A 12,732-nucleotide genomic window follows, 5' to 3' on the forward strand; every position below is an offset into this window, starting at 1 on the left:
TCACACTGTCCCTAGCATATTGTGGATTATTGTGTTTGGTGGTGAACTATGTAATCCTGGGAGCGTCTTGGTCCAATATTGTATGTATAAACTGAAGGAACCTACAGAGATAAGAACCTCTATTTGAGTCGCATTATTTACACCTGATGACTTTGGATGGACTGCATTTACTTTTATTTAGAGATTCCATATACTATCTAGCTGTAACGTTTTCCTTAGGTATATCTGTATGTTGGTTATGCACTGCATTCGCCCACTGTGTCTTTAGGGAGCAGTTCTACCACATACAGGTTCTTTGGTTGTGATTGGGTCCCATGATTACATGAAATATAGGCTCATTTTGCATACAGGTGCATACATCAGGGGTTCCATCAGTTTAATGGGGGTTCCACTTATATAGTTGCCTCTGTCCCAGCTTCCAGAGGATGGGCCATAGGGTTTGTTGTATTAGGAGGAGGTTTAAAGGGTGTTGGGTTTGAGAGGGTATAGGCTTTTGGGGAGATGGTGGGGACAGTTCTTAGGGGGGGGGGGGGGTTTGAGAGCATTGTAGGATTTTTTCTGCTTTTCTTGATACTGTGTTATTTTTACAATAAATTATGAGGAAGTAGCCCGTGGGTGGTCTATCACTTTTTTTTTTATTTTATTTTTGGTATTGTAAAAAAAAACAATAATTCTTGTACATTTTTTCTCATCACACGTCTATTTCCTTTTCTCCTGTTATCGTTTAGGCCAGAGGTCTCCAAACTGGGGCCTGCGGGCCAGATGCTACCCTTTGCTTGCATTTATCTGTCCCTCGGGCACTATTGCTCCCACTAGACACCAATGACGGGGTACTATTTATTCTACTGACACCAATGATGGGGCACTACTTCTCTTACTGACACAAATTATGGGGCACTGTTCCTCCCTCTGAAACCAACTATGGGGCACTATTCTTCCCACTGACACCAATGACGAGGGGCAATTCCTCCAGCTGTTACCGACAATCAGGCATTTTTATATGCACTGACACCAAACATGGGCCACTATGCCTTCCACTGACAACATTTTCCACTCCCACTGGTCACAGTCTGGCCTTCCCAATGTCTGGAGGGCAGTAAACTGGCCCTTTATTTCAAAAGTTTGGAGACTCTGATTTAGGCTATAAACCATGCCAAAACATTTTTTTTATTTCATCTGGAAGCAACCTATTTCTCCTATTTAATCACAGTGGTGCAAACTAATTATTTCCCCCCCACTACTTTACAAACTCACCTACACTACTAGAGGATCTCCAAAGAGCTTCAACAAGACCGGGGGCTTTTGCTCCCACTTCCCTCTCACAGCCTAACCGCAACAGGGTTCTTGGGAGACCACAATTTTCTATTTTCTCTCCATACACATCTTTTATGTAAGTGTATCTAACCAAATGTATTGTCATCACTGTAATTGTGCTATATACGACACAGATCACCGCCATTACCAGTATAGTGTCATAGATGTATGTATGATATATACCATAGTCTGTAGACGCTATAACTTTTGCACAAACCAATTGATATACAATTATTGGACATTTTTCAAAGACATGTAGTAGAATAAATTTCAGGCTAAACTTATGAAGAAATTAGTTTTTTTTCTATTAGATATGTTTTGTAACAGACAGTAGAAAATATCATTTTTTTTTCAAAACTCAGTTAAATAACACCATAAGAAAACTCTATTTGTGTGAGAAAAAAAGATAAAAATTTCATTTAAGTACAGTGATCGCACAATTGCCATTTAAAGTAGAGCAATGCTGAATAGCAAAAAATGCTCCAATTATCAAAAGTGGTAAAACCTTCTGGAGCTCAAGTGGTTAAAAAAATGATTTTTTAAATAAAAAATGTCTGGACAACTCTGTCTACCTTTCACTAGAAAACATTTTATTTTTATGAAAAAGAGAACGAAACTAAAAAGATAAAACAATACAAAAAACCTAGAGTATAAAATTCCATGAAAATAATAAATACATAAATTTAGTATATGTACACTATATTACCAAAAGTATTGGGATGCCTGCCTTTACAATGGCAAAGCAAGGTACATAAAGACATGGATGAGCGAGTTTGTGGTGGAGGAACTTGATTGACCTGCACAGAGTACTCAACCTGATAGAACACCTTTGGGATGAATTAGAGTGGAGACTGCGAGCCAGGTGTTTCTAGAAGAATGGTCAAATATTCCCTTAGACACACTCCTAAACCTTGTGGACAGCCTTCCCAGAAGAGTTCAAACTCTTATAGCTGCAAAGGGTGAGCCAACTCAATATTGAACCCTACAGACTGAAGCCTCGTACACACGGCCGAGGAACTCGACGTGCCAAACACATCGAGTTCCTCGGCCAGTTCAGCCCTGAAGCCGCCGAGGAGCTCGGCGGGACGAGAGCTCCCATAGAACAACGAGGAAATAGAGAACATGTTCTCTATTTCCTCGCCGAGCTCCTCGTCGGCTTCCTCGGCCGAAAGTGTACACACGACCAGTTTCCTCGGCAGAATTCACCCAGAAACTCGGTCGGAAGCTGAATTCTGCCGAGGAAACTGGTCGTGTGTACGGGGCCTGAGACTGAGATGCCATTAAAGTTCATGTTCGTGTAAAGGCAGGTGACCCGATACTTTTATGCTTGTACAGCTTATCTGGATAGTTAAATTTGGTGATAAAACATTTGACATTTTTTACAATTTTATGTTTACATTTACCTTCATTTCTTGCCTTTGGCTTGCTACAGGTCGAGCCACTGCTCTTACTTCCTATCTGTATGTAAAACTGAACTAATCTGAGGAGAGGATAAAGATTCAGTTAACAACAAAGCAATGGCTTAAAATAAACTTATACTGAATACTAAAAATTTTAAAGTAGTATTAAAACATCTGCATTTTTTAGCTTAGCTTATCACATAGAGCCCAATAAAATAAACATTGTTGAAATTCTTACCCCAGAACTTGCAGTTTACAGCTTTCAATGCTGTTGGCTCCTGCTCTCTCAGTGCTGCCTCACTGAATTTCCAGTTTTCACAGGAAAGAGGTAACTATGAGTAGCGAGAGTTTGGTCACCTCCAGCGCTGGTCACATACTGGCTGCTCACTACTGTCATTTGTAAATACAGAAGTTCTGCTGCAATCGGTGGGGGGATGGGAGGAGAAGGAGAGTTGTTCACCCCTGCACTCTACACATAGCACACTCTGCACCTAGTGCACCTCTGCACCTAACACACCCCTGATGTGCTGTGACCTCTGGCAACCAATAGTAATTGCTGCCTGATCTGCTGCAGTAAGCTCATTTTGAGTCTAGCTGGGGGGGGCAAAGATATTAAAGATGGCCCTATTGAGCATCTGTGTGGCATCCTCAAACGGAAGGTGGAGGAGCGCAAGGTCTCTTACATCCACCAGCTCTGTGATGTCGTCATGGAAGAGTGGAAGAGGACTCCAGTGGCAACCTGTGAAGCGCTGGTGAACTCCATGCCCAAGAGGGTTAAGACAGTGCTGGAAAATAATGGTGGCCACACAAAATATTGACACTTTGGGCCCAATTTGGTCACTTAGGGGTGTACTCACTTTTGTTGCCAGCGGTTTAGACATTAATGGCAGTGTTTTTTTTTATAATTATTTTATTACCAAAGAAAGTTACAGTCAACTATCAAAGTATGCAATGATAACACAGGAAGGATCTCATAAGCAGAAACATAGAACATCATGCCCAGTGCTGCACATTACAGGTGGTCATAAATAAACTATTCCGGTTGTGGCGATAGTGGTCAGTGCATCATGCTGGGGAGCCAAACAAACACTTATATGGCAGACCAAATACCTATGTAATAAAAATTTGCGGATATATTTATATGCCAGACCAAAGTCGCAGGAAATAAGTTCTTGGTAGGACTGGATCAGATACATCCAGTGCCCAAGGCAAGGATGCAGAACTGCACCCCCCACACACACACATGCACGCACACACACACATACACGTATTTGAATGCTTCAGATACAATAAAGTGGAGTAAATTGTATTAGAATCTTTTTAACAGAACGGGATAAAATGCTTGCCCAGTAATGGGATAACGTAAAACGCAAAATGTAGGCAGGGATATAAACCATGATAGAACAACATAGTCCATTACTGAGTCAGAATGATGGAGGAAGGAAAGCAGCCAGAGGGGGGAAAGGATTACGAGATTACATGTCCCCAAAGCAGGTAAGAAGAGGGATAAGGAAGCGAGAGAAAAAGAGTGCAGAGAGTGTCTCTCACCCAGGGAGTGGGGTTGAATTCAAGAGGTCAGTTTGATTGTGCCACCTCTTGAAGATAAGCATCAGTGTATTCAAAATGGTTCCAAGGACGCCAGGTCTCTCAGAAGGTCTCCTACCGGTTGTGCAAGGTAGCGGTGAGGTCCTCCATGTCTCTCAATTTGTTTACTTTAGAGAACCACAGAGATTGTGATGGAGGGTTCTCCAATCTCCAACAGAGGAGGATGCATGCCCTTGTAAGGGAAGTCTTATACTTCTTCATCTGTCTCTCAGAAATATGAAGTAGACAGGCCACAGGGTTCCCTTCTAATGGCTGTGTTTTGAGTTATTTTGAGGGGACAGCACATTTACACTGTTATACAAGCTGTACACTCACTACTTTACATTGTAGCAAAGTGTAATTTCTTCAGTGTTGTCACATGAAAAGGTATAATAAAATATTTACAAAAATGTGAGGGGTGTACTCACTTTTGTGAGATAGTGTATGTCAGTTTTGCTGCAGCAGGTTCTATACACAGTACAGATGCGCCACTTTACAGGTAGACTAAGGGGACCCCCCAGCAGGCATAATATTTAAAGGATTTTTTCATTGTTATTGTTTCACTTTAAGCATCATTAAAATCACTGCTGGTGTAAAGACAATCTTTTTTAAAGAAAATGTTTGCATTGATACATGTCCCCCAGGGCAGTACCCGGGCCCCAATACCATTTTTTTGGCCAATAACTTTCATATAAGCCTTCAAAATGGGGATTTTAGATTTTGTCAAGTTCGGTTCCCATAGACCAGGGATATGTAATTAGCGGACCTCCAGCTGTTGCAGAACTACAAGTCCCATGAGGCATTGCAAGATTCTGACAGCCACAAGCAGGCAATCCAGAGGCAGAGGCATGATGGGACTTGTAGTTTTACAACAGCTGGAGGTCCGCTAATTGCATATGCCTGCCATAGACTTTAATAGAGTTTGTGGCTCATGTCTGAACTTTTTACATGTTCAGAGGTTCAAATTCAAATTCAAAGTTTGGCATCTAATTCACTCTTATTTTACAGAAAATAAGACACTAGTATACGCAAAAAATAAATAAATCGTTTTTAAAGAAATCAAGCAATTTGCTACAAAAAAAAATACATTTTATCTTAGTATAGTTTTCTAGTCTTTCCTATTCATTTTATTCTAGCCCACATAACTGTGAGAACTATATTTTTTCTGAATCCAGAAACCAGGGCTGGGACAGAAGGGTGGCAGAAGGGGAAGCTGCCCTGGGTGCAATGGTGCAAGGGGCAGAGAATAGATGCAGAACGGTCCATTCATTCTTTAGCATGCACTAGCAGTGTGTATGTGTGTGTACTTATTTGGTCTTCCATATAATTGTTTGTTGGGCTCCCCAGCGTGATGCACTGACCACTATCCGCACAACCATAATAGTTTCTTTATGACCACCTGTAATGTGCAGCACATTTTTATTACAATACCTTTGCATTGCCACACTGGAAGGTTTACACCTTGGATGTCATACACACATACAGTAGGTCCCTCAATTATATCTTAGCAATTGTTAGCTGATATCAAGTTGGAGCCTCCAACTTGTCCTGTCTGTTACAATACAGTAAATAACCCATTTAACGTAAAAAAATTAACAAACAGCATGCATTTCCTGCAGTCCATTTGAACAATCCGTGTAATTTTTTTTTTTTTTATGTTTCAATTTTTTTTTATTAAAGTTTCATATAAGTAATACATCAGGAATATCACAACTTTTTATCGTACAAAATCAATCCATGTATTTTTATGATAATGTTATGTACCTTTAAGTGTAGTGCTGTAATGGGAATAAAAGTTTTACATTTTATGGACACACAATCCCTTATCTAATCAAACTCAATATAGATTACAGCAATTTTCAGCAATAGGCTTTAACCACTTACGGACCGCCTAACACCGATATACATCGGCAGAATGGCACGGCTGGGCACAGGCACGTACAGGTACGTTGCCCTTTAAGTGTCCAGCCATGGGGCTCGCTCGCGACCCAGTCCGAAGCTCTGTGACAGCGCCCGCGGGACCCGATTGCCGCCGGTGTACCGTGATCGGTCACAGGAGCTGAAGAACGGGGAGAGGTGAGTGTAAACACACCTTCCCTGTTCTTCTCTGTGGCAGCGTCACTGATCGTCTGTTCCCTGTTATAGGGAACGACGATAGGTGACGTCACACGTCCAGCCACGCCCCCTACAGTAAGAATCACTCCCTTAGGGCACACTTAACCCCTTAGCGCCCCCTAGTGGTTAACCCCTTCACTGCCATTGTCATTTTCACAGTAATCAGTGTTTTGTAAACGCTATAACTTTTGCGCAAACCAATCAATAAACACTTATTGCGATTTTTTTTAACAAAAATAAGTAGAAAAATACGTATCGGCCTAAGCTGAGGAAAAACATTTTTTCTTTTTTATATTTTTTGGGGATATTTATTATAGCAAAAAGTAAAAAATATTGCATTTTTTTCAAAATTGTCGCTTTATTTTTGTTTAAAGCACAAAAAAATAAAAACCGCAGAGGTGATCAAATACCACCAAAATAAAGCTCTATTTGTGATTCTGTAATTGCCAAATATGCTGCAAAAACCTCCCTCCACTGAGTCTGCCTGCAACCATTTTAACTGTGGGGAGCTGAAGCTGCGGCCTGTTCACTTCCTGGATTTACACAGAGGCACACCTCCAGCTCTGCAGCTCCCATTGGCCTCTTATGACTCATCCCCCCTCCCTTGCTGCCAAACTCTCATGACAGTGAGAGAGAGGGATGTGCATGATGTCATAAGCCTAGGCTTTTTACTAGACAAGAAACAGGAGGTGGACTGTACACAGAATTTACCTGAAGAAAAAAAATGTTTTACTATCCAAAGTTAAAACACCAAGGGCAGAAGATTTACTAGATGGAAAGTTGAAAAAATTACTGAAGGTCAGCTTTAATGTGCTACTGTTCCTTCAGTGCCCAATCACAAGCTGGGGTGGGTGGTCCTGGTTCAGGTTGTTTTGCTCAACGGTAATGTATACCTTTGCTTTGCTATTTGGCAGGGCTACCAGTATCACAAGACTGGCTTAGCAAAATGCCTCATGGTAATCAGCTTTATTATCATTTTTAGTGAGAAACCATGATGAAACCATCCATCCTGTGAGATTCCTGTACGTGCTGGTAAAGTATTCCGTGGCCTTTCATGACCATTTCCCGCTCACCGTATATAAATCTTTCCTTATTTTGACATCACTTTGGTCATTTTTAACTGAGGAAATCATCTTTCCTCACCTCATTATATTAGCTTCCAGGAAAACAATGATCTTAGATGTTTACTCATTGACCTGCACTGGTGAATTATATGTTTTAGAAGAGGGATATGATATGGCGATTTACAGGAGATAGGCGCCATTACTCATGTTAACTTTCACCATTTATATTATTGGGTTTACAATTGTAAACAGTTTTTTGTTACCTTCAGATGGATGTGAAATATGTAGCTTACAAACATATACTTTAATAAAAGCTTAAATAGATTTGCTTCACTGGAAACACAGTTAAATATTTTATGGCCCCCTTTAAATGAATAAACTGTTTGTTGGAGAAGTCTTGGTTTTTCATAAGCTGGTTTATAGTAAACACAAAGGGTAATTAAAATGGCCATCGGCCTACATAATAAACTCATAGTATTTTACTTTTACAAGAAAACTGTCTGGTTTATAGCAGCACACATTCAAACTGAAGCAATATATGGGCTGTTTATTCACCTGGTGTTAGTCGTATCCAAGGCAGCAGTTCTTGCTTCTCTCTTTCCAGGCCCATTAAAGTACAATGATTTGCCATCACTTAGTGTCCCACAGCCTGTGCCCACCTGTCCGCCAGTGATTTTGTACCAAAGCTGGCTCAGTTTGACTTCAAATCTGTCAAACATTTCAGTTGGATTGGGCCTGTTTGAGACACATGTGCCATGTTCAGCTAAAATTAAAAGTAAATTTGTAGTTGTTACAAAAGGAAAAGTAGATGACTATTATAGAAGCTTGAAAAATATGTTTTATCGATATTGTAACAGATCCCCTAAAACAGTCTAATATTCAAACTCATGTATACTATCTGTGACTATCAACATATCTTAAATTAAAAACAACCTCATATATAAGGGCAATTTTAGTATTCTACAAATGCAAAACAAAAAGGTCACTCCACACAAACCTTAAATTATTACTAAAGCCTCACATTTTTTCTTAAAATTAGCTACAGTATATATAGGACAGATGATCAGAAAACAATATATGTTTTATGCTAGATTAGTGCATTAACACTGATAAATCGTTCAGTTTCTAAGCACAGCCTTCAGGTTGCTTTGAACATTTACCTAAACTAGAAGTTGGGGAGAAAGTTCATTTAGTGATGACCCCCCCCCCCCGCTCGAGAATAAAAAATGTTCTATGTTCTATTTAATCCTCTCTGGCTGCCTGTGCATGGGGCGGAGCAGGCATCCTGCTAATGAAAGCTTGTGGTCTGCCAATGAAAGCTTGAGAACTGGCCAGCTGCAAGCATTTCTTTCTGCCATATGCCTAATGTTGGTGGCAGCAAAAGCATTAAGGGTCGGTGTTAATGGGCTCTGGGCTTGTTTTGATGACAAATGAAACTTGCTTTCAGGTGCATTCTACCTGCATCTTGTATCAGTTTGAGATCATTCACTGTTCATTGACAGGTGTATTTGATAAGAAGGTGCATATGACTTCCTTCTAAGCTGCATCAACCTGCGTCAATTTGAATTTGCCTTGACTTGTATAGTAAAGCAGCTCTGAGGCAAGCAAAAGTCCATCAACACAGACCCCTGATGACGAATATTAGGCTTTCCTTCTGTACATCATTTGTTAGGTTAACACTGAAAATTATGTGATTCAATTTGAATACTCAACCATAAAAATTTACCTCTACGCCTGCATGCTTCACGAAAGCTTAACTTTTTTAATTTAGTTAAGTAAACATTCCTTACTCCTTTAGTAAATTATAGTTTTCCCCTGTTACACTGACTATACCCCTTTGAATAAAACATTTACCTGTGAATCCTTTGTCACAGAAACAAACTCCAGAAACACAGTCCCCATGGCCATTACAGTAGTTGGGACAAGGTTCAGATATGTAGACACCATCCAGGCCAAAAGCAGGAAGATTCTTCTGTGAGCTGCTCTCCTGAATCCAGCGAAATCTAGTCTTACTAAAACAACACACCAAATATTGTGTGTAAGTATTTCTAGGCATGTATAAATCACAACTACAACATAAAAACTTGGAAAGTTTAAAAAGAAAACATCATTTATACTTTTCTAAGCATTGCATATGTAGGACCTAATAGGCTTTCAGAAATTGTCTTGAGAGTCTTCCCTACATAAAACAGCTGTCCGATCAGTACGGAACTACCATATTTAATGTAAGATCAAGCTCACAAGCTTCTTTTACAGAGGAAAATTACCTTTACAGCAGGAGATTTTTTTTTACAAAGGCAACCCATCTAAGAGGTTGTCCATTACAACAAAATATATTCTCCAACACAATGGGGTTGATTTACTAAGGCAAGTCCACTATGGACAGCAAGTGCACTTGGAAGTGCAGTCACTGTAGATCTAAAATGAGGGGTAGCTCTATTGATTTCTATCACCCAATCATGTGCAAGCAAAAATGCTTTTTATTTTCCCTGCATATCCCCCTCAGATTTACAGCAACTGCACTTTCAATTGCATTTGTAGTGCACAGTGGATTTGCCTTTAGTAAATAATCCCCAATGACAGCTATCTGATATGCTTAACAAGAGCGATTCTTCCCCCTGATACTCCTATAGATGATGTCCATGGGAAGTTTTGGTTTATAAAAGTTTGTAAAATGTGTCAGCAGATGTTGAGATGTGTGCCAGCAGGCTGTTTCTTGGAGTCCTTTATTAGAAGTCTGTGTTATTCATAAAAAAATAATGACGCTCTGTGGTTCACAAATAGATATACATCAGGGCTAACAAAAGCTGATTACACACATACTATTTCTTTAATTTAAAGGAAACTTGTACTAATAAAAAGTGTAGCCTGCCATTGTTAACCTTTGCTAGTTGTCTAATGTTAAGCTGATTAAAGGCTTCATCATTTTCTATGTCAATAATTTAGAACATTTTCATTTCATATCTACTGTACTTGCTTACTCAGTAACTTAAAAAGTAATAAATCTGTGCCAGGCAACTAGCATTTTCTGATCACCACCAATGGCACCTGATATTTCTCTCAGTACAGGTATTCTTTAAAGTGGTTCTAAAGACAAAAGTTTGTTTTTACCTTAATGCATTCTATAAATTTTCTGCAAGCAGACCCCCTAAATACTTACCCAAGCTGGATCTTGATCCGGCGATGAGCACAAGAGCAGAGGCTCTCTTGGCTCCCTCTCTCCTCATTGGCTCAGGCACAGCAGTGAGAGCCATTGGCTCCTGCTGCTGTCAATCACAGCCAGTGAGGAGGGATGGGGGGAGCAGGGCTGAGCCACGATCTAAATGTCTTATGGACACACAAAGCAGACTCTGGAGTGAGCAAACACGAGTGCCCCCATAGTAAGCAGCTTGCTATGGAGGCACCTGGCAGGGGGGAGGGGCCAGGAGCACTGGTAGGGGAACCGAGAAGAGGAGGATCAGGGCTGCTCTGTGCAAAACCACTTCATAAAACAAGTATAACATGTTTATTATTTAAAAAAAAAAGTTTGCCTTTAGAATCCCTTCAAAACGTATTAACCTCAAACTGCAAGTCCTAATACCGTGAAGTGTCTAGCATCAAACCCACAGTGCTGAGGAAATCTAAGAGGCTCACATTGTAACATTTATAGTTGCATACACTTATAGAAACTGTGATTATTTGTAAGAAACAGTTGCATACCTGCTAATCATAGATGTGCGGAGCCTATTGCATTAGGGTGTGCACCCCAAAGATCAAACACATTACCGAACATTCACGATGAAAGGGAAGGGGCTGGTGAATTACATATTTACCTTCCCCTTCTCCCACTCATCCTAAAACATCCCTGCAGCAACAGCTGGAGGGAGAGGAGAGTAAGGAACCCGGCAGTGCTGCAGAGGGGGGGAGGAGGAGGGAAACAAGGGCAGTAGGGGGAATCTGTGCTGCACAGAGTGATTAGGGTGTGCCTGGGCACACCTGGCCCACCCTGTGTGTACGCCTATGCTGCTACCATTGTATATTAACCCCCCTGGCGGTATTCCCGAGTCTGGCTCGGGGTAAGATTTCTGTACCAAAAGCGGTATCCCCAAGCCAGACTCAGGCTCGCCTCGCAGCAGCCACAGATAAAGTTACTTACCTTGTCCCTGGATCCTGCGATGCATCCCCGCTGTGTGAGCGAGCGGGGTCCTCGCTTGATTCACACAGTGTCCCTGTGTGCCGCCGATCTCCGTTCCCTGCGACGTTACGACGCACGGGGGCAGAGTACGGCGCCAAATTCAAAAAAGTAAATGAACACATTACATACAGTATACTGTAATCTTATAGATTACAGTACTGTATGTAAAAAATACACACCCCCTTTGTCCCTAGTGGTCTGCCCAGTGTTCTGCATGTACTTTTGTATAATAAAAACTGTTCTTTCTGCCTGCAAACTGTAGATTGTCCATAGCAATTAAAAGTGTCCCTTTATGTCAAAAGTGGTTTAGAGCAGCTAGAAAACAGCGATAATAAATTATAATCACTTGCAGAATTGAGCGATAGCGATTTGTGGGGAAATTCGCCAATAAAAATAATAAAAGTAATGACAGCGACAATTCTGCAACTGAGCAAATTTCAGTGATTTTGAGTTGATTATATTATTGATTTTTTTTTATTATAATTATATTATTATTTGTTATAATTATTTATTATATTACTTTTTCATACCCGGGATGCCTACTAGACTCTTGTTTGGACAGATTTAAGTGAGTTATTCATAAGGATTACAGGCCTACAATGTAAAACACCAAATTTCCTTGCAAAATAATGGTACCGCTTTCAGCACCTAAAATCTGAAATAATCATACCGCTGTTTTATGTCTTCTGAAAAACGACAAAAAGAAAATTCGAGCATGCTTCAATTTTTTGTTTCGTTTTTCAAAACGTCATCTTTTGTGTCACAAAAAATCACTGTGTAGCTAAAACGACGTTTAAAACAACGTTTTTAAACCTGCACATGCTCAGAAGCAAGTTATGAAGCGAGCTTCAATGGAAAAGAGTGCTGAACATAACCGCGCTTTGCTAGAGCATTTGGAAAAAACGATGGTGTGTAGGCAACGTCGTTTTTGAACTATATCCATTTGTACTATGTAATCTTTGTGTACAGCATCCGCATATCCTCCTAGTTTATCATAGTTTCCTTTGATGTTTTTAATATTTCACTGGTGCTCCTTTATGAAATATACAGCACAGCATAAAGATGTTTTAGGTACATACAT

General features: G+C 40.3%; 1 protein-coding gene across 2 annotated transcripts in view; it reads right to left on the reverse strand.

Annotated features, from left to right (window-relative positions):
- Nucleotides 1–12,732, reverse strand: part of RELN (reelin) — a 538,933-nt gene that overhangs the window by 117,994 nt on the left and 408,207 nt on the right. For both annotated transcript variants that reach the window (XM_040343494.1, XM_040343493.1), the window contains exons 29-31: nt 9,332–9,489; nt 8,033–8,240; nt 2,718–2,794 (exon numbers count right to left, since the gene is read on the reverse strand). In XM_040343494.1, coding sequence (XP_040199428.1) covers nt 2,718–2,794; nt 8,033–8,240; nt 9,332–9,489 — 443 coding nt within the window. The remainder of the gene's footprint in view (nt 1–2,717; nt 2,795–8,032; nt 8,241–9,331; nt 9,490–12,732) is intronic.

This window comes from Rana temporaria, chromosome 3 (genome assembly GCF_905171775.1).
Source record: "Rana temporaria chromosome 3, aRanTem1.1, whole genome shotgun sequence".
NCBI classification, from domain to species: domain Eukaryota; kingdom Metazoa; phylum Chordata; class Amphibia; order Anura; family Ranidae; genus Rana; species Rana temporaria.